The 24,331-nt window shown below is 44.1% G+C and overlaps 1 protein-coding gene across 1 annotated transcript; it reads left to right on the top strand.

Annotated features, from left to right (window-relative positions):
• The first annotated feature begins 11,142 nt into the window (after positions 1–11,142).
• RPS4X (ribosomal protein S4 X-linked) lies at positions 11,143–16,558 on the top strand. The gene is made up of 7 exons (XM_004777255.3): positions 11,143–11,233; positions 12,452–12,529; positions 12,888–13,068; positions 13,441–13,538; positions 14,835–15,006; positions 15,692–15,849; positions 16,393–16,558. Exons 1-7 carry the CDS (start codon positions 11,231–11,233, stop codon positions 16,492–16,494), a joined length of 792 nt encoding a protein of 263 aa, XP_004777312.2. The 5' UTR covers positions 11,143–11,230; the 3' UTR covers positions 16,495–16,558.
• The last annotated feature ends 7,773 nt before the right edge of the window (positions 16,559–24,331 follow it).

The following is a 24,331-nucleotide window of genomic DNA, read 5'->3' as shown; positions in this document are numbered from 1 at the left end:
TAAATAAAATCTTTAAAAAAAAAAAAAGACTACAAGGAGATACACACTCATATCAGAATGGCTAAAATAAAAAACAGTGACAATACCAGATTCTGACAAGGATGCAGAGAAACTGGATCACTCACATATTGCTGGGATGTGAAGTGGTTCGGCCACTGTGGCCTAGAATATGGCACTTTAAATCAAAGTAAACTTACCATACAACCCAGCAATTGTACTCTTGGCATTTATTTGCCTCAGAAAAATGAAAATTTATGTTCACACAAACCTATACACAAACATTCTCAGCAGCTTGCTTCCTAAAAGATCCAAACTGGAAACCACTAAGATGTGCTTCAATGGGTTAAGCAAACAGTGGTACATCCCTACCACGGGATACTATTCAGCTATTAAAAAAAAAAATGAACAACTTGAATGAACATCAAGGAAATGATGTTGAGTGAAAAACAGCAGCCAGTCTATAAGATATATACTTCATGATTCCACACATGTAACATCTGTGAAATAATATAATTATAGAAATGGAAAAGAGATCACAGGGCGCTAAAGTGTCATGAGCACGGACAATGGAATTAGATTGTCTTCTAAACCCAGCTCCGCTGTGTGCTAGTGGGAGTTGGGGTAAGAGGTGTCATCTCACTCAGCCTTGATTTCCTCTGGCATAAAAGTTTCCATTCATGTACTCAGTCAGTCAGTCAGTCAGTCAGTCAATGAACATTTAGTTCCGGGTGTTGAAGATAGATAGCAGTGACCAAAAGAGACAAAATCTTTGTCCTCATAGAGCAGGCATCCTGGGCGGGGAATCAGGGAGAGGGGGGCAGTAAACAAACACACCAATTAATGTGTATCAGCAGAGATTGTACTCTAAGAGAAAGTAAAGCACAATGAGGTCAAAGAGGAGAAAACATATAGAGTATTTAGTACAGTGCTAGAACATAGTGTTCAAAAATATTAGTTGTTATTAGACATTGTTGTTGGTAATGAGAAAAAGGCTATTTTTAAAGTTTTAAGTGTTAGTAAGGGCAAAGGGACAGGAATGTTCTCATATACTCTGGTGGGAGTGCAATTCATACAGCCCCCTTGGAGGCCAATTGGCAAGTCTTTTAAAATTAAAAATACCGGGGTGCCTGGGTGGCTCAGTCGTAAGCGTCTGCCTTCTGTTCAGGTCATGATCCCAGCGTCCTGGGATGGAGTCCCACATCGGGTTCCCTGCTCCTCGGAGAGCCTGCTTCTCCCTCTACCACTTCCCCCTGCTTGTATTCTCTCTCTCTCTATCTCTCTCTCTGTGTCAAATAAATAAACAAAATCTTTAAGAAAAAAACAAAATTAAAAATACCCCTGCCCTGTGACCTGGCAAACTGAACTCTGGATCCAAACAATCTGAGTTCACATTCTGACTCTGCCTGCTACTGACCAGTTGTGTGACCTTTGATAAATTGTCTAACCTCTCTGTGCCTTGGTTTCCTCATCTGTAAAGGAAGGATGAAAACATGGGGTTGCTGTAAGGATTAAAGGAGTCCATACATGTAAAGCATTTAGAACAGCGCTTAGCACATAGTAAGTGCTATATAGGTATTTGTTGAATAAATTCTGCCTCTCGGTATCTACCTAGGGAAACACATGGGTACCAAAGGCAGATTTAGGGATGTTCGTCTACAACATTCTTTATAGCAGTAGAAAAAAAAATTGCAACTACCTAAAATTTTTTAATTTAATCAAAAAATTTAAAGATAGGTGCACCTGGGCGGCTGAGTCAGCTAAGCATCTGCCTTTAGCTCATGTCATGATCCCAGGGTCCTGGGATTGAGTCCCTTGTCAAGCTTCCTGCTCAGGGCGAGTCTCCTTCTCCTCTCCCTCTGCCCCTCCCCCCTGCTTATTCTCTCTCTCTCTCTCTCTTTCTCTCTCTCATTCTCACTCTAGTTCTCTCTCAAATAAATAAAATCTTTTAAAAATTTTTTAAGCTAAACTACCTAAATATCCATCAATAAAGCAATGGTACAGGGTGCCTGGGTGGCTCAGTCGGTTAAGCAACTGACCCTTGATTTGGGCTCAGGTCATGATCTCAGTGAGATCAAGCCTGGTGTCTGGCTCATGCACTAGGCATGAAGCCTGCTTGGGATTCTCTCTTTCCCTCTCCCTCTGCACAGCCCCTCTAAAAAAGCAAGCAATGATGAAACAAAGTAAGTTATAGTGATCCTATGGGATACTATGAATCAGCTAAAGAAAATGAAATAGAGCTCTATTCTAGCATGGAAAGATCTCTGAGAAGTGTTGTCATGTACCAAAAAGCTAGCTCAGAATGATACATACACTATGAGCATATCTAAACAAAACAAAGCATACAATATTGTATGTGTGTGTGTATGTGTATCCATATGTAGAAAAATATCTGGAAGGATAAACTTCAAATTGATGTTGTTAGAGTTGCTATCCGGTGGGGAGTGTTGGGAGAAGCAAGATGGAATGTAAAAGTGGTCAAAAATTATTTTATATTTTATAAGGAGAATATATTCATCTGCAACTTATAGGATTAGAAGGATTTTTTTTAAGTTTCATGAGGAAGTAGCCAGAAGTGGCCAAAAGGAATTATCTTTTCAACAAATCCTAAAACATTTGGATATCCATAAGCAATAATGAACACAAAATGGATCATGAACCTAAATGTAAAATCTAGACCTATTAAAGTTCTAGAAGAAATCGTAGGAGAAGATGTATATGATTTTAGGTTAGACAAAGATTTCTTAGATACAATACCAAAAGCATAATCCATATAAGAAAAAACAACTGATAAACTGAACTTCATCATAATTAAATACTTTGGCTTTTTGAAAGACACTGTTTAAAAAAATGAAAAGCTGGGGGTGCCTGTGTGGCTCGGTCTGTTGAGTGTCCAGCTCTTGACTTCAGTTCAGGTGGTGATCTCAGGGTCCTAGGATTGAACTTTCGCATTGGGCTCTGTGCTTAGCAGGGAGTCTGCCTGAGGATTCCCTCCCTCTCCCTTTGCCCCCGCCCCTGCTCACACACATGCTCTCATTCTCTCTCAAATAAGTAAATAAATCTCTTTAAAAAAAAAAAAAGACATGGGGTGCCTGGGTGGCTCAGTGGGTTAAAGCCTCTGCCTTCATAGTGGGTCGTGGTCTCGGGGTCCTGGGATCAAGCCCCGCATCAGGCTGTCTGCTCAGCAGGGAGCCTGCTTCCTCTCTCTCTGCCTGCCTCTCTGCCTACTTGTGATCTTTCAAATAAATAAATAAAATTAAAAAAAAAAAAAGACAGGAGCACCTGGGTGGCTCAGTCCTTAAGCGTCTGCCTTCGGCTCAGGTTATGATCCCAGGGTCCTGGGATGGAGCCCCTCATCAGGCTTTCTGCTTGATGGGAAGCCTGTCTGTCCTCAGGCAGACTCCCTGCTAAGCACAGAGCCCAATGCGAGAGTTCACGAGCCCTGCTCGTGTTCCCTCTCTCTGTCTCTCTCTGTGTGTCAATTAAATAAATAAAATCTTTAAAAAATAATAAAAGACAAACTGCAAACTTGAAGAAAATATTTGCAAATCACATAGCTGATAAAGGATTTTCATCCATAATATATAAAGAACACTTAAATTCAATAAGAAAATAATTCAAGTTTGAGAAATAGACAAAACATTTGAGCTGATATTTGGATGGCAAAGAAGCACGTGGAAAGATGTCCATCATTAGCTATCAGGGAAAGGCAAAATAAAACCACAGTGATATACCATTATACATTATTAGAATGGCCAAAATTAATAAGACTGGCCTTCATAGGCAACAAAAGAAAAAAACAGATGAGTGTACTCCACCAAAATTAAAAATATTTGTGTATCAAAGGACTCAGGACTGTGTAAAGACAACCCACAGAATGGGGGAATATATTTGCAAATCATAGACCTATAAGTATTCAGAATACATATATAACTTTTACAGCTCAACAGCAACAAAACTAACAGCCCAATCCAAAAATAGGTAAAGGATTTGTATAGACATCTCCCCAAAGAAGGTATACAAATGGCCAATGAGCACATGAAAAGATGCTCAACATCACTAATCATTAGGAGAAAGCAAATCAAAACCATCATGAGATACCACTTCTTACCAATTAGAATGTCTATTTTTTTAATGGGAACTAATAGGTGTTGGTGAAGACAGAGAGATTTGGAATCCTTGCCCATTGCTGCTGGGAGTGGAAAATGGTGCAGCCATTGTGGAAAATAATTTGGCAATTCCTCAAAAGTTAAGTGGAGAATTACCATATGGTCCAACAAATTCACTTCCAGGTAGAGAGCCAAAAGAAATGAAAGAAGTGACTTAAACAGATACCTGTACACCCGTGTTCATTGCAGCAACACTCACAATAGTCAAAAGGTGGAAGAGACCCAAATTTCCATCAACAGATAAATAGATAAACTAACTGCAGTGTATACCTGAAATGGAATATTATTCAGACTTTTAAAAAGAATGAAAATATGAGACATGCTACAAAATGGATGAACTTTGAAAATACTCTAAGTAAAATAGGCCAGATGGAAAAGAACAAAGAGCATATAATTCTGCTTACATAAGATACCTAGAATAAGAAAATTCACATAGAGGCAGAACGTTGAAAGAGGTTACCAGGGGCTGAGGGCAGAAGGGCAAGGGGAACAACTGTTTAATGCATACAGAGTTTCTGTTCAGAAAGACAAAAAAAATTCCGGAAATGAATAGTGGTGATAGCTGTACGACATCATGAACATACTTAATACCACTTAATTTTATACTTAAAAATGGCCAAAATGAGGTTGCCTGGGTGGCTCATTCAGTGAAGAGTCTGCCTTCAGCTCAGGTCATGTTCCTGGGATTCTGGGATGGTGCCCCACATTGGGTTCCCTGCTCAGCAGGGAGTCTTTCTCCCTCTCCCTCTGCCTCTCCACCAGCTTATGCACTCTGTCTCTCTCTCATGAATAAATAAGTAAAATCTTTAAAAAATAAAATAAATTAAGATTAAAATTAAAAAAAATTTAAATGGTGAAAATGGTAAATTTTATGTTGTGTATATTTTACCACAATAAAAGTAAATAAATTAAAAAGACTGACCTTAACATGTGGAGCAACTGGAACTCCCATAACTGCTCATAGCAATGTAAAATACTATAACCACTTTGGAAAACTGTCTGGTGTTTTTTAAAAAAGTGAAATATGCATTTCCTATATGACTTTAGCCATTCCAATCATAGGTATTTGCCAAGAGAAATGAAAATATTTGTCAATAAAAAGACTTGTGTGGAAATGTTCACAGGCCAAAACTGGAAACAACCCAAATGTCTATCCATAGGTGAATGGATGAGCTCATTGTGGTTTACCACACAATGAACTACTATCCAGCAATAAAAACAATAAACTATTGGGGCCCCTGGGTGGCTCAGTGGGTTAAGCCCTCTGCCTTCACCTCAGGTCCTGGACTCAGGGTCCTGGGGCTGAGCCCTGCATTGGGCTCTCTGCTCAGCGGGGAGTCTGCTTCCCCCTGTTTCTCTGCCTGCCTCTCTGCCTACTTGTGATCTCTGTCTGTCAAATAAATAAAATCTTTAAAAAAATGTGTCAAACTGTATATATATATTTTAATTTATTTATTGGGGCACCTAGGTGGCTCAGTCAGTTAAGCATCTGCCTTTGGCTTGGTTCATGATCCTGGCGTTGTGGGATTGAGCCCCTCATGGGGCTTTCTGCTCAGTGGGGAGTCTGCTTCTCCTCCTGCTCCTCCCCCCATCCCTCACCCTATACTCCTGCTCCTGTGTTTGCATTCTCTCTCTCTCTGAAATAAATAAATACATTTATTTTTTATTTAGATTTATTTCCAAGAGAGAGTGTGCACAAGCGGGAGGGACAGGAAAGGGAGATGGAACCCCAAGCAGACTCCACACTGAGCACAGAGCCCCATGAGGGCCTTGATCTCACAACCCTAGGATCATGACCCTGAGATCACAACCCGAGCGGAAACCAAGAGTTCGATGCTTAACCAACTGTGCCAACTGGGCACCCCCAAACCATGTAGTTTAGATATGTGTGCTTTATTGTGTGTCAATTATCCCTCAATAAAGCTGTTTTAAAAATAAGTTTAAGGGAGTAGCCAGGAGTAGTCAGGAAAGAACTGGAGTACGAATTCACTGAGTCACTACTATGTTCTGTGAACTTGACACACTGTCCCTGATCCTTACAACCAACTGAAGAGTAAGGATTGTTATCCTTATTTTCTGATGTAACCTCATGTTCAGAGAAGTGAAGCCACTTGTTCATGCACGCACAGAGACAGATCCAAACTGTGCTCTTTCCACTCTGCCTCACTATGTCCCAGCAGTGTGAGAAATGGAAGAGAAGACAGTGCTGGCTCATTGGTTGCTGACAATTAGTGGATCAGGGAACATAAGCCATGAAGGGCTACTCTTTAAGACGGGGAGGCAGGGGTTTGGACTACTCCACTCATAGCATCACTTATGACCATGAACCACTCATACACGTCCTTTCCCTCTGGTAACCTGGGACAGGATACTTGGGGATTCATATGTCTCAGTTCTCTCCTTACCATAGACTCCACTTCCCAAGCCCACACTTAAAGAAATAGAACCATGCACTGTGCGATTTCATTTAATCCTAAGGCAGTTCTTAGAACACAACAGAGCAGAGAAAGATAATTCAATACACTGTAGCGAGAAAATTGGTTAGCCGTTTGGGGAAAATGGAATTTTTCTTTTTCTTTTTTCTGTTTGTCTTTATCAACCCCAGGCTGATACAGAATTAAATATATGCTGTTAAACAGAATTGAGTATTTAGCAGATCTTTGAACTGATGGTAACCTTCTAAGCTTTGAATTGACAGGAAGAAATTGCAAGAGAAAAGATCGATAGATTGAGTTCTATAAAATTTTGAAACAGAAAAATGTACACAGAAAAATGTAACCCAAAGGAAAATAACCAAATGGTAAAAATATCTGCCTCAAATATGACAGAAAATGAACTTCCAGGTTTCATAAAGCACTCATGCAAATTGATCAGACAAACACAACACCTCCCCCAAAGATAAATGGGTAGAGATACTTCACACAAGAGGAAATGGACTGGGTAAGTACGCATACGGCAAAATGTTCACCCTCACAAGTGGTTTTTTAAGTGCAAATTAAAACAATCACATTAGTGAAAATTAAGAATAAGTAATTACCAGGCTGCCACGAGGACAGTATAATTGAAAGGATCTTCGGAAAAAGGTTTTTGGCAATATGCATACATGACTGCAAAGTGTTCAGACTCTTAACATAGTGCTCCTTCTCCAGCGGTTACTGCCAACCACTCTCATGGGCTGAGCCCAGACGCACCTGTTCTTCCAAATGTGAGTCCCCAGCACAGATTGTGCACCCACAGACCTCAGCCTATAAGACATCTCTGATCTGATGTCCCCCTCCTCAGCTGTGCATCTCACTCAAAGCAAGAACGCCTCCTTTTTCTCAGTGAATGCACCACTGAGTCACCAAGCCAGAAACCTGGGAGTCATCCTAATTGCCTCTTTATCCCTCACTCCTGCACATTCATCTTTTCCATCAGCTCCTGCCAATACTCCATCTTCAATGTCTTTTGAATCTGCCTCTTCCCCCACCCCCATAGTCACAGCTGTGGGTCTCACCTGCTGTTTCTTGCTTGTATTGTTGAAATAGCCCTGACCCATCTCCTCCAAGGCACTGACACTTCCTTCCAGCCATTCTACAGGGAGCCGTGGGAGTTATCTTTATAAAATACGAAGCTGATTCTGTGTTATCCTTCAAATCTTTCAATGTACCCCCACCCATTGTATACCTACAGGCTAAAGTCCAAGATTCTTAAGGTTTAGCGGCCCTCTGTCCTCCAGACTGCCTCTCCACCATCTTTTCTCTGGTGAGCTTCTCCTAGTTTTCTGCCCCCTCCTCCCAGCTGGCCTCTCCCATTGTAATGGGAATTCCTTGCAAGCCAAAGAAGGGAACAAGATCTTAATCATCTCTGCCTCCCTGGTTGGTAATACTGAGGTTGACACGGAGTAGGCGCTCAGTAAATATTGGGTGAAGAAATGGATTTCTTCTAAAGAAATCATTCAAAAATTAAAATTAGGGGCGCCTGGATGGCTCAGTGGGTTAAGCCGCTGCCTTCAGCTCAGGTCATGATCTCAGGGTCCTGGGATCGAGTCCCGCATTGGGCTCTCTGCATTGGGCTCTCTGCTCGGCAGGGAGCCTGCTTCCTCCTCTGTCTCTCTCTGCCTGCCTCTCTGCCTACTTGTGATCTCTCTCTGTCAAATAAATAAATAAAATCTTTAAAAAATTAAAAAAAAAATTAAAATTAGGGGCACCTGGGTGGTTCAGTCGTTAAGCATCTGCCTTTGGCTCAGATCAAGATCCCAGGACCCTGGGATCGAGACCGCATCTGGCTCCCTGCTCAGCAGGAAGCCTGCTTCTCCCTCTCCCACTCCTGCTTGTGTTCCCTCTCTCGCTGTGTCTCTCTCTGCCAAATAAATAAATAAAATATTTAAAACAAAAAGAAAAAGCAAATAACCCCACAAAAAACAAAGAACAAAAACAAAAATTTAAATTTAAAAAGTCGTTCGACAGAAGGAAAAAGCTTATGAAGGAAAACGGCTCACTATAGCAGCATTCATAATACAGAAAAAGTGCAAAAAACTTAATGTTCAACAATAGAGAACTTTTATTAATTACGGGACAGCCATTTAACGGAATATGATGCAGCTGTTAAAATTCTAATTATGAAGATTATGTAGCAACTCAGAAAGTGTTTATTATATAATAAAAGCAGAATACAAAATGGTCTGTATGCTAGGACTAAAATTATGTAGAAGTATGCACGCACACAAACTGATCAGAATGAGAAGAGGAAAAGGAACAAATGAATACAGATGATGTATTTAGGGTGTTTGGGGAGGTACTGTTTGTGATTTTCTTAAGCTCTTTGCAAATTCCCCTCGTTGTTGATAGAATGTCTTTGTGCATAAATACAAATTGACAGAGGAAAAAAAAACATGTATACTGAAAAAGGTACTTGGATTCCCTCGTGTCTTGGACAAGCTGTGGTACAAAAGTAAACAAACCACTGACCTGGGAGGCAAGACACCAGCTCCTCACCCCACCCCCACCCCTAACTGGCTGTGGGATCTTGACTAAGTAAACTCTGCAGCTCTAGCCCCCATTTCTCCTACCCTCTCTGGCTGAGAGAAATCAAGTCCCATGGTTTGTTCCTCACTCCCGAATCAAATCCCGTCATTTCTGTTCACTGTACCACCATCTCCTGCAATGACCTCAGACGGAAAATCTCAGAATTCCCCGACCATTCATTGTCTTATCACCTTCACTCTCTCTAATTCCCACCTCCAGTCCATTGTCCCTCCTTTCCAATAATCATTTATAGCATGCTTCACTATGGGCCTGGTTTCAGATAAAGAGGAGTCCCTGCCCTCCTAGTCAGCACTGTCTGGTTGAGAAGAGCCAAAAATTTTTTCCTCTTGCACCTTTGCAGACTGCTGAGGGGTAAAGTGGGGGGGGGGGGCGGTGTAGAGACACATAAAGTGGGACCTCCTGAGTAATGAGCTTGACCCCGTGGTGGGAGGAGTTTAGGCACAGGCTGAATACTCTTGAGGGGTAATATAGTAAGTCTTGGTAGAATGAGTGGGCTGTTGACTCAATTTATTCATTCAACACGTATTTACCAAGTGCTGGACACAGCACCAAGCTCTCTGCTAGGTGGTAAAGGGCCTGACCAGATGAATTAGGGCAGTCTCTGTTATGGGGATCATGGAGATGCTCACAGTCTAGTGAAGGACAGACGAGGACACTACTCATTACACTGCAGTGTACAATGTGATTTCTCCGTGTTTGAACAAAGAGCTCTGAGGCAGAGGAATGTGGGATTGACCGTGCCTGCGGGGCCTGTGGGCTCACAGAGCCGGAAGGACTTGAGTTGTTAGGTATCCCTGAGGCTGAGGAGTGGGACTAGATACCCAGAAAAGGGGAGTGGGCTTTTCCCATGGCAGGTCCAGGCTGAGGAATCATCGGGTCCACAGGCAGGACGCTTGAAAGAGGCAGCTTTCTGAGAGTGGTAAATAGTTTGGAGTGGCTTAAGCTTTGAGGTTTAGGGTGGGGGAAGGGAGCAATGAGTGTCCAGGGGCAGTCAGGGGCAGGTGACAGGCGGTGAGACCTGAGAGACCAGGCAGGAGGGCCAAGGGCAGTTTCAAAGTAGGAAAGTAGTATGATTAGATCTAAGTTTTGGTAAGATAACCAGCTGGTCTCTCATGTCTCCTCTCTGCCCTAAGACTTCATGGTAAGTAGCAAAAGTATGCTATAGGAAGTTAGGGGCAGGGTGCCAAGGTTCTAGCAAGGATCCTACCCTTCTGCCCCCTACACTCCACCACCTAAGCGATCTGGGAGAAGCAAGAGAGAATAAAATTGTTGGGTCTCTCTGGGGGCGCCTAGGGGGCTCAGATTTCTGTTCAGGTCAGGATCTCAGCGTCATGGGATGGAGCCCCTCCCTGGGCTACACACACTCAGCCCCCAGTCTGCTCGGGGTTCTCTCTCCCCTCTCCCTCTGTTCCTCCCCCTGCTCTGGTGCGTTTTCTCTCTCTCTCTCTCTCTCTCTCTCTCTCTCAAATAAATACCTTTTTAAAAAAAAATGTTGGTTCTTCCCAATTTACAGGATGGGAAGTTTGGCTGGCTCAAGGGAACTCGGAAAAAGGGACAAACAAAATATGTTTCAGAATTAATATTAAATATCTATTAAAACACATTCTGCTGAGAATACCCAGACTGATGAATCATAGACCTGCACCCTTTTAACAATACATTATATGTTAAGAAAAAAAAATACGTTCTACTGATTTTACAATCTCTTGTACGTGGGACTTCATTTAGCCTCACTCTGCCCTGTCCTCGAAGAAAGGGACCATGTCTAGCTCATCTTGTATTTCCAGCAGCTAACACTAAACCACAGCGCACCCGAGGCGCTCAGCAAATATTGGTTGCGGCGGAGGCCGGAGAGAGAGAAAATCGCCCAAGCTTCGACCCTATGACCTCCCACCAGCAGGTGGCAAGATAGAATCCGGGTGCTCTGGGAAAGGGCGGAACTGGGCGGAGCGTTTGCGGCTCCGTCGCGCGCAGCCTCCGACCCTCTTTTCTCGGGTACCGGAAGAAGGCGGTTCTCTTTTCGTTCCTAGCGCAGCCATGGTAAGGAGGTTTCTTCGCGAGCTCTCGGGGTCCATCAGCTTCCATCCTTCCAGAGCTGGGGCTACCCGGAGCTCCGGGGTCCCTGCAGGGGGTAGCGGGGGGAAGGCGAAGGCACTGCGACCTGCGGGTTGGTCCAGGCGGGCTCGAGAGCGAACTGCGGTGCCGGAGGAAGGGGGAGATGGGTGCCGCCGGCGGGAAGGCCTCGGTGTCTGGCCTGGCCAAGATGCCTGCCCGACCACGCATCCCATCTCCGGCCGGGGCGGAGTGGGGGGATGGATGATGGGTCCGGGGCGGGTGGGTGCTGGGTAAGCCAAGCCAAGAGGCATTTTCTTAGTCGCTGTTATTTATTTATGTATTTATTTATTTAATTTTGGCACGGCCTGACTTGACGTAGTGTGGCTGGTAAGCATGTGTACACGACGTTAACATGCTTCCGCATTTTAAAGTGAAAGCAGTTCTCACCTTGTGCCCTTGAGTACGAGAGAGCAGCTCTCAGCACGTGGTTTTGCTTAGAGCAGGTGACTGTTGCATGCACCAGACACTTTGTAACCAGGTGGTGAAGTTGGGAAAACTTTACTGTGTGACAGAGTAGCAGCACAGATTGAACTCTTGCCCATTTCTGTTGCCGGCTCGCTCCGTGCCACAATATCCAGCCCTTGTCCATTTTGCCAGAAGGGCTTTTTGGAGGTGGGGGGGATAGCCTCAAGAAGGGGGCACGCTTTTTTAAGGTTTTATTTATATATTTATTTGACAGATCACAAGTAGGCAGAGAGGCAGGCAGATGGAGAGGGGGAAGCAGGCTCCCTGCTGAGCAAAGAGCCGGATGTGGAGCTCTATCCCAGGACCCTGAGATCATGACCTGAGCTGAAGGCAGAGGCTTAACCCACTGAGCCACCCAGGTGCCCCAAAGTGGGCGTGCTTTTAAGCGGTAACTTTGAAAATACTTAGAACCCTCCCCAAAGACAGTAATTCCTAATCTCTGTCCAGTGGAGGGGGGCAGTTGAAGTCGATGGAACCTATAGTATTTGCTACATAACTACGTTTTTGCTTCTGTGCATTTTGTCACTGGCCCCACACTTTCTAACCACACATTTTGCTGGAGAGGCAGCAGGAGACTGAGTTCTTTGAAGAAGTTAAGAGAACTGGTAAGCTGTTCTTGAAACAACTTGTAACCGTTTTAAGGGCAATGAAATCTAAAACCCTGAAATTCTCCTTCAGGCTCGTGGTCCCAAGAAACATCTGAAGCGTGTAGCAGCTCCAAAGCATTGGATGCTGGATAAACTGACTGGTGTGTTCGTAAGTATCATATTGTGAGCATATATGATAAATTGTAAGTACCTTAAGAGGCACATTCAAGGAACCTGTTTTATACTGCTTTATGTACCAGGCATCCCTGATTACTTTTATTTGTAAATTATTTGGGCACAGGATTATGGGTAGAGTGTTCTTGTCCTGTTTTTGAAAGTATTCTGCTACTTAAGTGCACTCAGCCTCTTAGTAGCGCTACTTCAATAAGTTTTGAACACCTCTTGTTTACCCAAATTCTGGGGCTGGTGAACAGACTTGGTGTCTATTTTAATGGATTTCAGGACGTAGGAAGTGGCTTTGTGTGAATCCCAACCTACGTTTAAGCTAATTTTAAATCATCTTACAGGCTCCTCGCCCATCTACTGGTCCCCATAAGCTGAGAGAGTGTCTCCCTCTCATCATTTTCTTAAGGAACAGACTTAAGTATGCCCTAACAGGAGATGAAGTAAAGAAGATCTGTATGCAGCGTTTTATTAAGATTGATGGCAAGGTCCGAACTGATATAACATACCCTGCTGGTTTTATGGGTAAGTGGTTGGTGGTGGGCGCTTCGTGCTGGCTCCTTTTGGTTTTCTCTTCCTCTCCAAAATGGCGGTCATATTGAATATTGGTGGGCTTTTTTTTAATCAGTCACGGAAGTAAAGCATGACCTTACCCTTCCGTTTCGTTACTAACCTAGTGTAGGGCTGTAAAGAGTCATGAATCATTTCTCAAATTTGCATGTCATAAAAACAGGGTTTTGAAACATTAAGAGATTGGCTAGCTGTCATCATTGGTCTCAGGAGTTCTTGTTCGAATTTGAAATGTGAAGCACAGGGTGGTTTTTCTAGTGGTGTGATGGTTACTCGGCATGAGGTAGTGGAGCTGTATAGTAACCTTAGTTACTGTTCTGATGTCAGATGTCATCAGCATTGACAAGACTGGAGAGAATTTCCGTCTGATCTATGATACCAAGGGTCGCTTTGCTGTTCATCGGATTACACTCGAGGAGGCCAAGGTGAGCGTTCCAAACAGGCTGGGTCTTCATTCAGAAAGTTACTTGGTTCTAAGTGAGAGCCTGGAGTGAGTATGTGGGCCTGGTTCATTGCAGTGAGGTAGATAAAGATTGCTTAACTTCACGTATACCTGAAAAAAGCCAATTAAATTGGATGGGGTTCTGTTGTGTGTGCAGTTTCATGTCATGTTATTAAAAGTCCTGCTAAGAGTGGCATCACAGTTTGTTGCTGGATAGCTAATAATTGATCCCCATTTGAAGTTAACACCTTCAAAGATCGTTTTATTTTATGGCAGAAAAAATTTTCTAGTTTAACAGTGGCTTCCAGGTTGTCTTGTAGAGGCAAGGAGAGTGATTTCTAAGATTTATAAGTACCTAAAGTATGGGTCCTTTTAAGTACAAAGGACCAGAAAACCAATATTAGTCCAATCTGATTGGCCCTTTGTCATGTCTCCATTTGTGGCTCTAGCTTTACTCTGGGGGAAAGGAAAGGTGTTAATGGAGGAGACTGGTCATCCTTCAGGCATTTGTTTGAGATAGTTCCCCTAAAAAAGATGATAGGCATTGATTATTTAATCCAGTTTGTTGTAGTGGTTTTACACAAAAGTTTAAGGCCCCTTGAATTACTGGCTATAAATGAAGGTTAATTCAATTGGATGATTCAGTTCCTAATTGCCTTAGCTGCCTTGTTCTCAGCAGGCTGAGTGGTATGTCCAGTGGCATCAAGGTGATTTGATTTACTTGGGGAAGGTCAGGGAGCGAAAGTCCAAGGTCCAAATGCCTTGTGTGAAATGTTTGTTGATTAGGGGAACTGGTAATGCAATTGAAGTTGGTGAGACAAAACTCAATTGTGTGAAAGAAAGAGCTGCCCAGAGGCCCTTGTTAGGGGGCTGATGCAGGTAAGTTGGAGGGGAAAATTGAGGTCACCTCTGAGGTTGAAACAGCCTCTGGAAAGAAGGGTGATCAGCCCATGCACTGAAGGAGTCCCCCTGTTGGTGAATTAGGAGGTTGTAGAGCCTTTGATCCCTTGTACTTGAACAAGTGTGTACAAGGAAAAGCCCTAACAGGGAGACTACCTTAGAGAGGGACAGCACAAAAGAAATTTACAGGGGGTAGGAAGTCAAGTCCAGGACACTGCTCTGTACTTTGGGAAACCAGCAGTTCCTGTGTAGGGCTGTTGCCTTTAACTGCTGATTGCATTTCTAACATGGTGACTTGGGGTTTCGAAATTACTGTTTGCTACATTTTGGAGCGTGGTGCATGTAAGCCAAACTAAATGTGGTAAACTTGTGTTTCCAGTACAAGTTGTGCAAAGTGAGAAAGATCTTTGTGGGGACAAAAGGCATCCCCCATCTGGTGACTCACGATGCTCGCACCATCCGCTATCCTGATCCCCTCATCAAGGTCAATGACACCATTCAGATTGATTTGGAAACTGGAAAGATTACTGATTTCATCAAGTTTGACACTGGTAAGCAGCCTCAGTGCTACCTGGATGTTCTCTTTATTTTGTCTGGGCATTTATTTAAAGCCTGGGTATAAGAGCTGTTCTTTACTCTTGTTGTTCTCTCTCTCTCAGGAATGTAATCAAGCATTAGGATTTGCACTGTGGCTAGGGTACAGGGTTTGGTTTGGTTTTGAACCCTCTCAGGTTCTGATGTAGACCTAATTAGCAACCAGAGCTGGAGGTTTTTTGATGTAATAAGGGATGGGGAAGGGGCAACTCGTGACATTTGAAGAAATGGGCAAGCAATGTGTAGAACTTCATGGTGTGTCATTTCAGCATGGCTTGGTGGTGATGGGGATATGTTCTGAATGTGGGGAGTGGTGGCCTTGGGGAGCTGTGAGGGGTTGAACAGGTTTCCCTTGGGCGGAGGGCAGAAACAGACAGCCAGATTCGTGTAGTATAGTATGTTCACTTCCAGAGAGGCCCTAAAGCTCGGAATATTCTGGGCAGATCTTCAGGTGTGAGGGAGAGGGGTGGGGTAAATCCTAAGAGAACCCTGAGAGTCCTTGCTTGGCTAACCTATCCAGAGAAGTAAATTAAAATGGGGAAAATGACTAATTTTGTCTTAAAGCTGTCTCTTGTCATTTGTCACATCAGGTTATGAGTTGGCATGGTGCCGGGCTCTAAGCAGATTACTTCTTCTCCCCAGGTAATCTGTGTATGGTGACTGGGGGTGCTAACCTGGGAAGAATTGGTGTGATCACCAACAGAGAGAGACACCCTGGTTCGTTTGATGTGGTTCACGTGAAAGACGCCAATGGCAACAGTTTTGCCACCCGACTCTCCAACATTTTTGTTATTGGCAAAGTAAGTCTGGGTTTCCCTGCCCAGATGCAGGGACCACTGGGAGTGCAGCGCCTGGCTCCCAGCCGCCTCTGTTGATCCTAGTGGAGAGCCTGTTCTGGGGTAGGGCTCAGCACAGTGCGGGGCCAGGGCCAACCTGGGCTCTTGCAGTATCACAGAATCCTGATCACCTTGCTTGGTGAAAAGTGCCAATGATGGAGTGAATATGCCTTATACTTAGGTTCTTTAATTTGCACCTGTGGGGCTGGATGGGGGGCGGTGCTAGTAGTCCACCTTGGACCTGCTTCCATAATTGTAAATCATTAACTACGAAGGGTACTGTAGTTTGCATCTGTTTGGGCAGCAGGTTTAATAGGGTGATGTCCGCAGCCCAGGCAGTGGATGTTTCTGCCGAATGGGCATCTGAATGTCTTAAGACTACCTGGCTGTTGCTAAAGGCGCTCAGGCCTCTGTTTCTTTAAATGAGATGACAGGTGCGGTGTGTGCCAAGCTGCCAGTGGGAGTTAGTGTGTGGTGGCTTGTAATGCTCCTTGTCTTCTCCCGCAGGGCAACAAACCATGGATTTCTCTTCCCCGTGGAAAGGGTATCCGCCTCACCATTGCTGAAGAGAGAGACAAGAGACTGGCGGCCAAACAGAGCAGCGGGTAGATGGTCCCTAGGTGACGTGATTGGAAGTCTTTATACCTAATTAAAGGTCATACAGCACGATAAATTGTCTCTTTGGTGTTTGTTGTGGTTTGGGTTGGGGTTTTGTGTTCATTTATAGTTGCCTCCTGTTTGATTTACAGCTTGTAAAGTCCATTGACTCCTCAGGCAGGCTTAGGCATTCTGTGATACATGGCTAAGATACTTATTCATGAGAGACAGGGAGGGAGAAGGAGAAGCAGACGCCCCACAGAGCAGGGACCTCGACATGGGGCTCAATCCCCGGGATCATGACCTGAGCTAAAGGCAGACGCTTAAGCCACTGAGCCACCCAGGCCCCCCTTTGTCTTTTTTTAGACTGGACTCCGGGTGATAGGAGGGAGAACACAAAGGACTTGTCAAAGAAGGAGCAGCAACTAACCCAGGAGCCGGGAGAGCCAGGGGGGCCCAGACTGTTGGCGGAGAACTCATCTGTTCTACTGATTCTTCACTAAAAAAAAGTAATCAGGGCCCCTGGGTGGCTCAGTTGGTTAAGCAACTGCCTTTGGCTCAGCTCGTGATCTGGAGTTCCAGGATCAAGTACCGCATCAGGCTCCCTGCTCAGAGAGTCTGCTGCTCCTGCTGACCTCTCCCCTCTCGTGCTCTCTCAAATAAATAAAATCTTTAAAAAAAAAATAATAATCCGTGCCTTCCTTCCTCTGGTCTTAATTGCACTGGCTCATCTTTTTCCCATTCTTGCCCAGATTGATCTCACCCAGGGTGGAAATCTCCAGATGTGGACACAGTGCTAAGTGTGCAGGCTCTTGATACTACAAAGCAAAGCACTTCCTTGGACTTAATCTAATGTCTCCAGCTACCACTGCAGTCCTCACCTCCATTCCTTGGGGGACTGTAAAAACTATCCTGTAGAAAGGCAACTTGTTCCTGCTCCCTGGAGTGTGTAGGGTCATGTCCGGCTTGCCTCTCAATCCTTAAGATAAATTTTTAGAAGGGGAGGAGTGGAGGGAGAGAAGGAGTCTCTGACAGTCAGACTCGCAGCTGAGCACAAAGTCCAATACCTGGCTCAGTCTCCTGACCCTGAGATCATGACGAGCCAAAACCAAGTCAGTTGCTCAACCAACAGCAACCATCCAGGTGCCCCTTGCCTACCAATCTTTAAGATTTATGTTAGAGGTGGGGCAGAGGGAGAAGAAGCAAATTCTGAGTCCCTACTGAGCACAGAGGCCACCCTGGGGCCCAGTCCCAGGATCCTAAGGTCATGAGCCTGAACTGGTTTAACCAATTGAGCCAACCAGGTGCCCTGCCCACCATTTTTTTCCCCAATATTTTATTTATTTGATGGAAAAGCAGGGGGAGTTGGGGGAGAGCAGCAGGCTTCCTGCTGAGCAGGGAGCCCAATCCGGGCTTGAATCCCAGGACCCTGGGATCATGACCTGAGCCAAAGGCAGACACTTAACGACTGAGCCACCCACGTGCCCCCCTGCCTACCACTCTTGATTGTTTCCCTCCCTACAAGGGGCTAGCTCTCTTCCTGTTCCCCTATAAGACAGGGCTTACCAACTTTTATACTGTTGGCCCAGGTAACCTGGGGGTGGCTGTCCCATGGATTGTGGTATGTCAGACCACACCCCTGGCCTCTGACTACCGGGCATTAGAGCATGCCTTCCGGTTCTGCCCAGTTGTGATCCCAGAATGACTCCAGACACAGCTCTCTCTTGGGGAGCAAAATTGCCTGTGTTCTGAACCACTATACTATAGATCCTGCTGTGTCTCACCATCATTTTTATTTAACAGCTTGTTGCAGCGACCTCTCAAGCTTACTAAATGATCCCACTGTGACAGGTTTGGGGGTCAAAACCGTTTTGGACATCTTTATCTGAGGCGTGATGAGCCTGGGTAAGGTCACTTTGCATGTTACACTGGGCATGGGGAATGGTCCTCCCTGGTGCCCAGGTGTGTGGTCCGACAGAGAAGGAGGCCTGCTGAACATCTGTGGCTTGCAGTGTCTTAGGCCCCCACCCCCACCCTGATCCCCAGGGACTGGATCCTGGGCCTGGAGTCAGGAGCCGCAGAATAACAGCAGAATAACGATCTTGTCAACAGAACAGGGCACGAACTATTCACTCAGCTAAAAGAGGTAGGGCCCAGGAATCTCCCAAGCCAATTTGGCCCCACAGGGCTTCTCTGCCTTTCATACTGCAGACTCCAGAGCACCACTGGCTGGGACTTGAGAGCAGTCAAACCCGGGGCCTCAAGACAGCTTAAGCAGGTGAAAGGGGATTTCTGCGAGGACAGGGTCCAACCAAAGCACAGCGGGGAATGCTGTGCAAGTGGGCTTGCCAGACCTGTTTCGTCACTGTGGTTGTCTTGTCAGGAGCGGAGCTCAGCAGGACAGGCAGTTCTGATGAGCCAGGCCAGAAGTAATCTTAAGGTGCCCCTTGAAAAATAAGCCAGGGAGACAGCGAAAGGCCCAAGGGCAGGAGTCCCTAAGTCCTGGTGGGTTTTCTTGCCGCCCCTCTGGCTCACTGCCCTGAGGCCGCTCTAAGTCTCAGCCCAGCAGATGATGGAAGTGATTTGAATTTTAGCTAAGGAACCAAAGCAAACGCGGGGAGTGAGAGGCCTCCCAGTTGGTTCTTTCCACCTGCGCAGGGGTTTCCTAGCTGCCTCATCACCCAGCCATCTTGCACAACAGAGGAATTGGAGTGTTTGGCTGCAGTCTCCTTGCATCCTTTTTTTTTTTTTTTTAATGTCTCTACATATAAGTTGATTTCTGTCAGGTTTTTAATTCCAGTTAATATGAGTTACCAGAGTTATATTAGTTTCAGATGTACAATCTAGTGATTCGACAATTCCACATGGTACCTGCTGCTTATCACAAGTGTGCTCCTTAATCCCCATCACCTGTTTCCCCCAACCCCACCCCCCACCTCCCCTCTGGTAGCCAGCAGTTTGTTCTCTAAAGTTTCTTGGTTTGTCTCTCTTATTTTTTTCCCTTTCCTCATTTGTTTCTTACATTCCACATATGAGTCAAATCATGGTATTTGTTTTTCTCTGACTTAAACTGCTTAGCATGATACACTCTAGCTCCACCCACATCGTTGCAAATGGCAAGATTTCATTCTTTTCTTATGGCTGAATAATATTCTATTGTGTATATACACCACATCTTTATCCATTCATCAATCCATGGACACTTGGGCTGCTTCCACAACTTGGCTATTATAAATAATCCTGCTATAAACTAGGGCTGCATATATCCCTTTGAATTAGCGCTTTTGTATTTTTTGGATCAAGACCCAGGAGTTCAATCCCTGGGTCATAAGGTAGTTCTATTTTTTTTAAAGAATTTTTTTAATCTATTTATTTGACAGAGAGAGAGGTCACAAGTAGGCAGAGGGACAGACGGGGGGCGGGGGAAGCAGGTTCCCTGCTGAGCAGAGAGCCCGATGTGGGGCTCCATCCTAGGACCCTGAGACCATGACCTGAGCCGAAGGCAGAGGCTTAACCCACTGAGCCACCCAGGTGCCCCAATTTTTTTTAAAGATTTTATTTATCTATTTGTCAGAGAGAGAGAGAGAGAGAGAGAGAGATCACAAGTAGGCAGAGAGGCAGGCAGAGAGAGAGGAGGAATCAGGCTCCCCACTGAGCAGGGAGCCCGATGTGGGGCTCCATCCTAGGACCCTGAGACCATGACCCAAGCCGAAGGCAGAGGCTTAACCCACTGAGCCACCCAGGTGCCCCTATTTTTAACTTTTTGAGGAACCTCCATACTGTTTTCCAGAGTGGCTGCGTCAGCTTGCATTCCCACCCACAGTGCACGAGGCTTCCTTTTTCCTCACATCCTCACCACCATCTGCTGTTTCTTGTCTTGTTGATTTCCACCATTCTGACAGGTGTGAGGTGATAGCTCATTGTAGTTTTGATTTGCATTTCCATGCTGGTGAGTGATGGTAAGTGATAGTGAGTGATGATGAACATCTTTTCATGTATCTATTGGCCATCTGGATGTCTTTGGAGGAACGTCTGTCCATGTCTTCTGCCCATTTTTTAAGTGGATTATTTGGTTGTTGGGTGTTGAGTTGTATAAGTTCTTTACATATTTTGGGTACTAGTCATTTATTGGATAAGTCATTTGCAATTATCTCCCACCCCATAGGTTGGCTTTTAGTTTTGCTGATTGTTTCTCTTCACTGTGCTTAAGCAAACAACATTTTAAATGTGTTTTGTTTTTTATTTGTTAAAGTAGCACAGGAATTTTTTTTTGTATTAGCAACTGGCCCTGATGTGGAAAAGATTTCCATCCTAACAACCAGGTCGTATGGGTATACTTCGCTAAAGCAGTCTGAAGATCATAAGACTGAGCTACAGATTTCCAAATAAAATGGCCCATGTGATTGTAGGGCTTCCTAAGGCTTCCAGTTTGATTCATAAAATCTTAGAGCTGGAGGGAAACTTAGAGATCATTTCAACAGGGAGGCAGACAAATGGTTATTGAGATGAAACTGACTGAGACAAACAGACCTTTACTGGATTTGGCTTACTTCTCTTCTGCCTTCAGTGGGCTGGCCCTCATGCTTCAGTCAGAGAACAGCATGGCACAACTTTGAGAACAAGAAAAATACAGGGCACCTGGGTGATTCAGTTGTTAAGCATCTGCCTTCAGCTCAGGTCCTGATCTCCGGGTCCTGGGATCCACATCAGGCTCCCTTCTCAGCGGAAAATCTGCTTCTCCCTTTCCCACTCCCCCTGCTTGTGTGCCCTCTCTCGCTGTGTCTCTGTATGTCAAATAAATTAATTAATTAAAGAGAACTAATAGATTACAAACAACTAGGATTTATGTAGTACTTCATAGTTTACAAAAAGTCATCTTGATTTTTTGTAAGATGTTATTTATTTATTTGAGAGAGAGAGAGAGAGAGATAGCAAGAGGGAAAGTAAGTGGGGGTGGGGAGGATCAGGCTCCCCACTGAGCAGGATGCCGAATACCGGACTCAATCCCAGGTCCCTGAGATCAGAACCTGAGCTGAAACAGCCGCTTAACCAACTGAGCCACCCAGGCGCCCAGAGAGTCATCTTGAATTTTTTGATATCTCAATCCCATGTTCCTGCTCTAAACCAGACGTTACAGAAAGAATGATATCCTTCCGACTGCCTCCTGATCCACTCCAATCAGTTCTATCCATAGTCTTCCCCATCTCAGGTCATGGCAAACTGTCTTAACCAATTACCTAAGCCAAACACTTTGGACATGTCTTGATTCATCTCCTTTTCTCACATGCCACATGTAATTTTATTAGAAAATCCTGTTGGTTCTACCTTCAGAATATATCCTGAATCCATATTTGGTGGTATTTAGAAATTATTGTTAATTTTTTGTGAGATAATCATGAAAACTTTTCCAGAGATACATACTGAAGTATTTGTAGAAGAAATGACAAGCATCTGGAACTTGCTTTAAAATAATCTAGTGAAAAAATAAAATAAAATAATCTAGTGAGGGGCGCCTGGGTGGCTCAGTGGGTTAAGCCTCTGCCTTCCGCTCAGGTCGTGATCTCAGGGTCCTGGGATCAAGCCCCGAATCGGGCTCTCTACTCAGCAGGGATCCTGCTTCCCCCTCCCTCTCTGCCTACTTGTGATCTCTCTCTCTCTCTCTCTCTCTGTGTGTGTGTGTGTCAAATAAATAAATAAATATTTTAAAAAATAAAATAATCTAGTGAGTGAGGAAGACCAAGTAAACAAGATTGACCATATACTAATAATGTTGAAGTTGGGCAGTGGTTACATGGGATTCATTATACTAGTTCTACTTCTGTGTATGTTTGACATTTCTCACAATAAACTTATAAAGGAACAAATAAATAGTATGATGTCTGCCACCCCAAATAATATTGGAATATTTCTTTTTTATTTTAAAGATTTTATTTATTTGTCAGAGAAAGAGAGTACAGGCAGGGGGAGTGACGGGCAGAGGAGAAGCAGGCTCTCTGCTGAGCAAGGAGCCCAGTGTGGGGCTTGATCACAGGACCCTGGGATCATGACCTGAGCCGAAGGCAGATGCTTAACCCACTGAGCCACCCAGGGACCTTGAGAATGTTATACTGTTTAAACAATAAATAATAATAACAGAAATGTTCTCAAGAGAACAAACATTGTTTAACAACAACAGAAAGAAGAAACTTTCCAAGAGCCAACAGTTTTTCAGTTTATTCCTGGGGTTTTCCTAGGGATATACTCTTACATTTTTCTTAGCTGTTCTAGCAACCATGAACAGGTATAAAAATCACTGGTGTGCTCGTAAATGTTAACAGCCAGCTCTCTAAAAAAATGTGTACATATACATGTACACAGGTTTATGATGTTTCACTGATACAAAGGATGTATAACACAATTTGCAAATAATAATGAAATAGGCAATTCTCTTCATTATGCATTCCATATAACCAGTTGGGTCTCACAGATTGCTTTCTTTGATCTTTGCCAACTTCTTATAGCCATATCAATCTATGATTACAGTTACAATCGACTAAGAAATGTAGTTCTGACAAATATTTCGGTCTGTGTTAACACATGAGACAAAAGTGAAACAACAAAGACATTCATAAGAACGTCATTCATTTGTCAACAACGTGAGCAACTTCTTTGCTGACTCAGATAATAGTTCCCAAATGCGGAGAGAATATCTCCTTAATTTTTTGTACTAGTCCTAATGTATTGGCTACAAGATACAATGTGCTTGAAGTTTAATCTGCATTTTAACATTTTCTCCTTTGCTTCCTTAACTCTAGACCATCAGCAAAACAAACCCTCAAGTCCTGAGCATAGCATTTGCCAGTTTCAAGCTACCACTGTGATGTCACTGAACAAGGAACTGGGTGGAGATGAGCAGCAGCCCCCCATTCTATAGCATTTCCACAATGTATATACGATAGGCATAAATAATCTCGAGTTCATCAAGGTAATAGTAAAATAAAATGATTAGGAAGTAATAAGCATTTAGTATTTATTTATTACTTTTGCATTTAATAGAATTTGCTGAATTCTAAGTTTATATATTAACATTTAAATATAGCTTAAATATTTATACTTTTTACATTTCTAACAGTGGCTGTTTTTAACATGTGGCTCAGAAAAGTCCTGAAAATGTAACAGTCAGCTCTCAGGAGCTGGTATGAGCCAGCACACCATGTGGGTCATGCCAGAAGACCCAGCTGGCCGCACTGGTCCTGTTGAGTGTGCTCCCCACCACTCCTTACACACACCCTCCTTCTCCATCCTCTCAGCCACCTGTGCCATGGGCAACTTCCTCTCCTCCCACCCAAGTCTCTCCACCACACACTGCAGCCCAGTTCCTAGACCCTAGCTTGAATTGTGTCACTTCCTCTTCAGAACCTCTTGTTCGAAAGCATTGCCTATGGGTACCTGGGTGGCTCAGTTGGTTAAGTGTCTGACTTCACCCCAGGTCATGATCCCAGAGTGCTGGGATCAAGTCCCACCATCGGGCTCCTTGCTCAGTGGGGAGTCTGCTACTCCCCCTGTTTGTGTGTGCTCTCTCTTGCTCATGCTCTCTCAAATAAGTAATAAATACAATATTTTTAATTCTAAAAAAACAAAAAGCACTGCCTATAGACTCAGGTCCAAATTCCTTGGGCTATCCTTGCAAGCCATCTCCATTGTGGTCCTAAGCTATTTTCTCAATAGAACAACACAGTATCTCCCAGTTCCCAGGTCTCTAATCACCACAACTTCTTTCTTGGACCATCAGACCCTCATAGTCTTCCTCTTGGAAGATCCCCAAATATCTCAAACTTAGCTTGTTTTTAATTTTTTTTTTATTTTTTAA

This window comes from Mustela putorius, unplaced genomic scaffold (genome assembly GCF_011764305.1).
Source record: "Mustela putorius furo isolate JIRA1106 unplaced genomic scaffold, ASM1176430v1.1 tig00537297_pilon_pilon_pilon, whole genome shotgun sequence".
Classification (NCBI taxonomy): Eukaryota; Metazoa; Chordata; class Mammalia; order Carnivora; family Mustelidae; genus Mustela; species Mustela putorius.
Note: the sequence above shows the minus strand (reverse complement) of the source record. Positions and strands in the feature narration are given on the sequence as shown.

Bases quoted from the DNA above. Each gene is read 5' to 3' on its own strand.
- RPS4X (XM_004777255.3), top strand. The intron at 12,530-12,887 runs GTAAGTATCATA...ATCATCTTACAG, and splicing joins ATAAACTGACTGGTGTGTTC to GCTCCTCGCCCATCTACTGG. The intron at 15,850-16,392 runs GTAAGTCTGGGT...CTTCTCCCGCAG, and splicing joins ACATTTTTGTTATTGGCAAA to GGCAACAAACCATGGATTTC.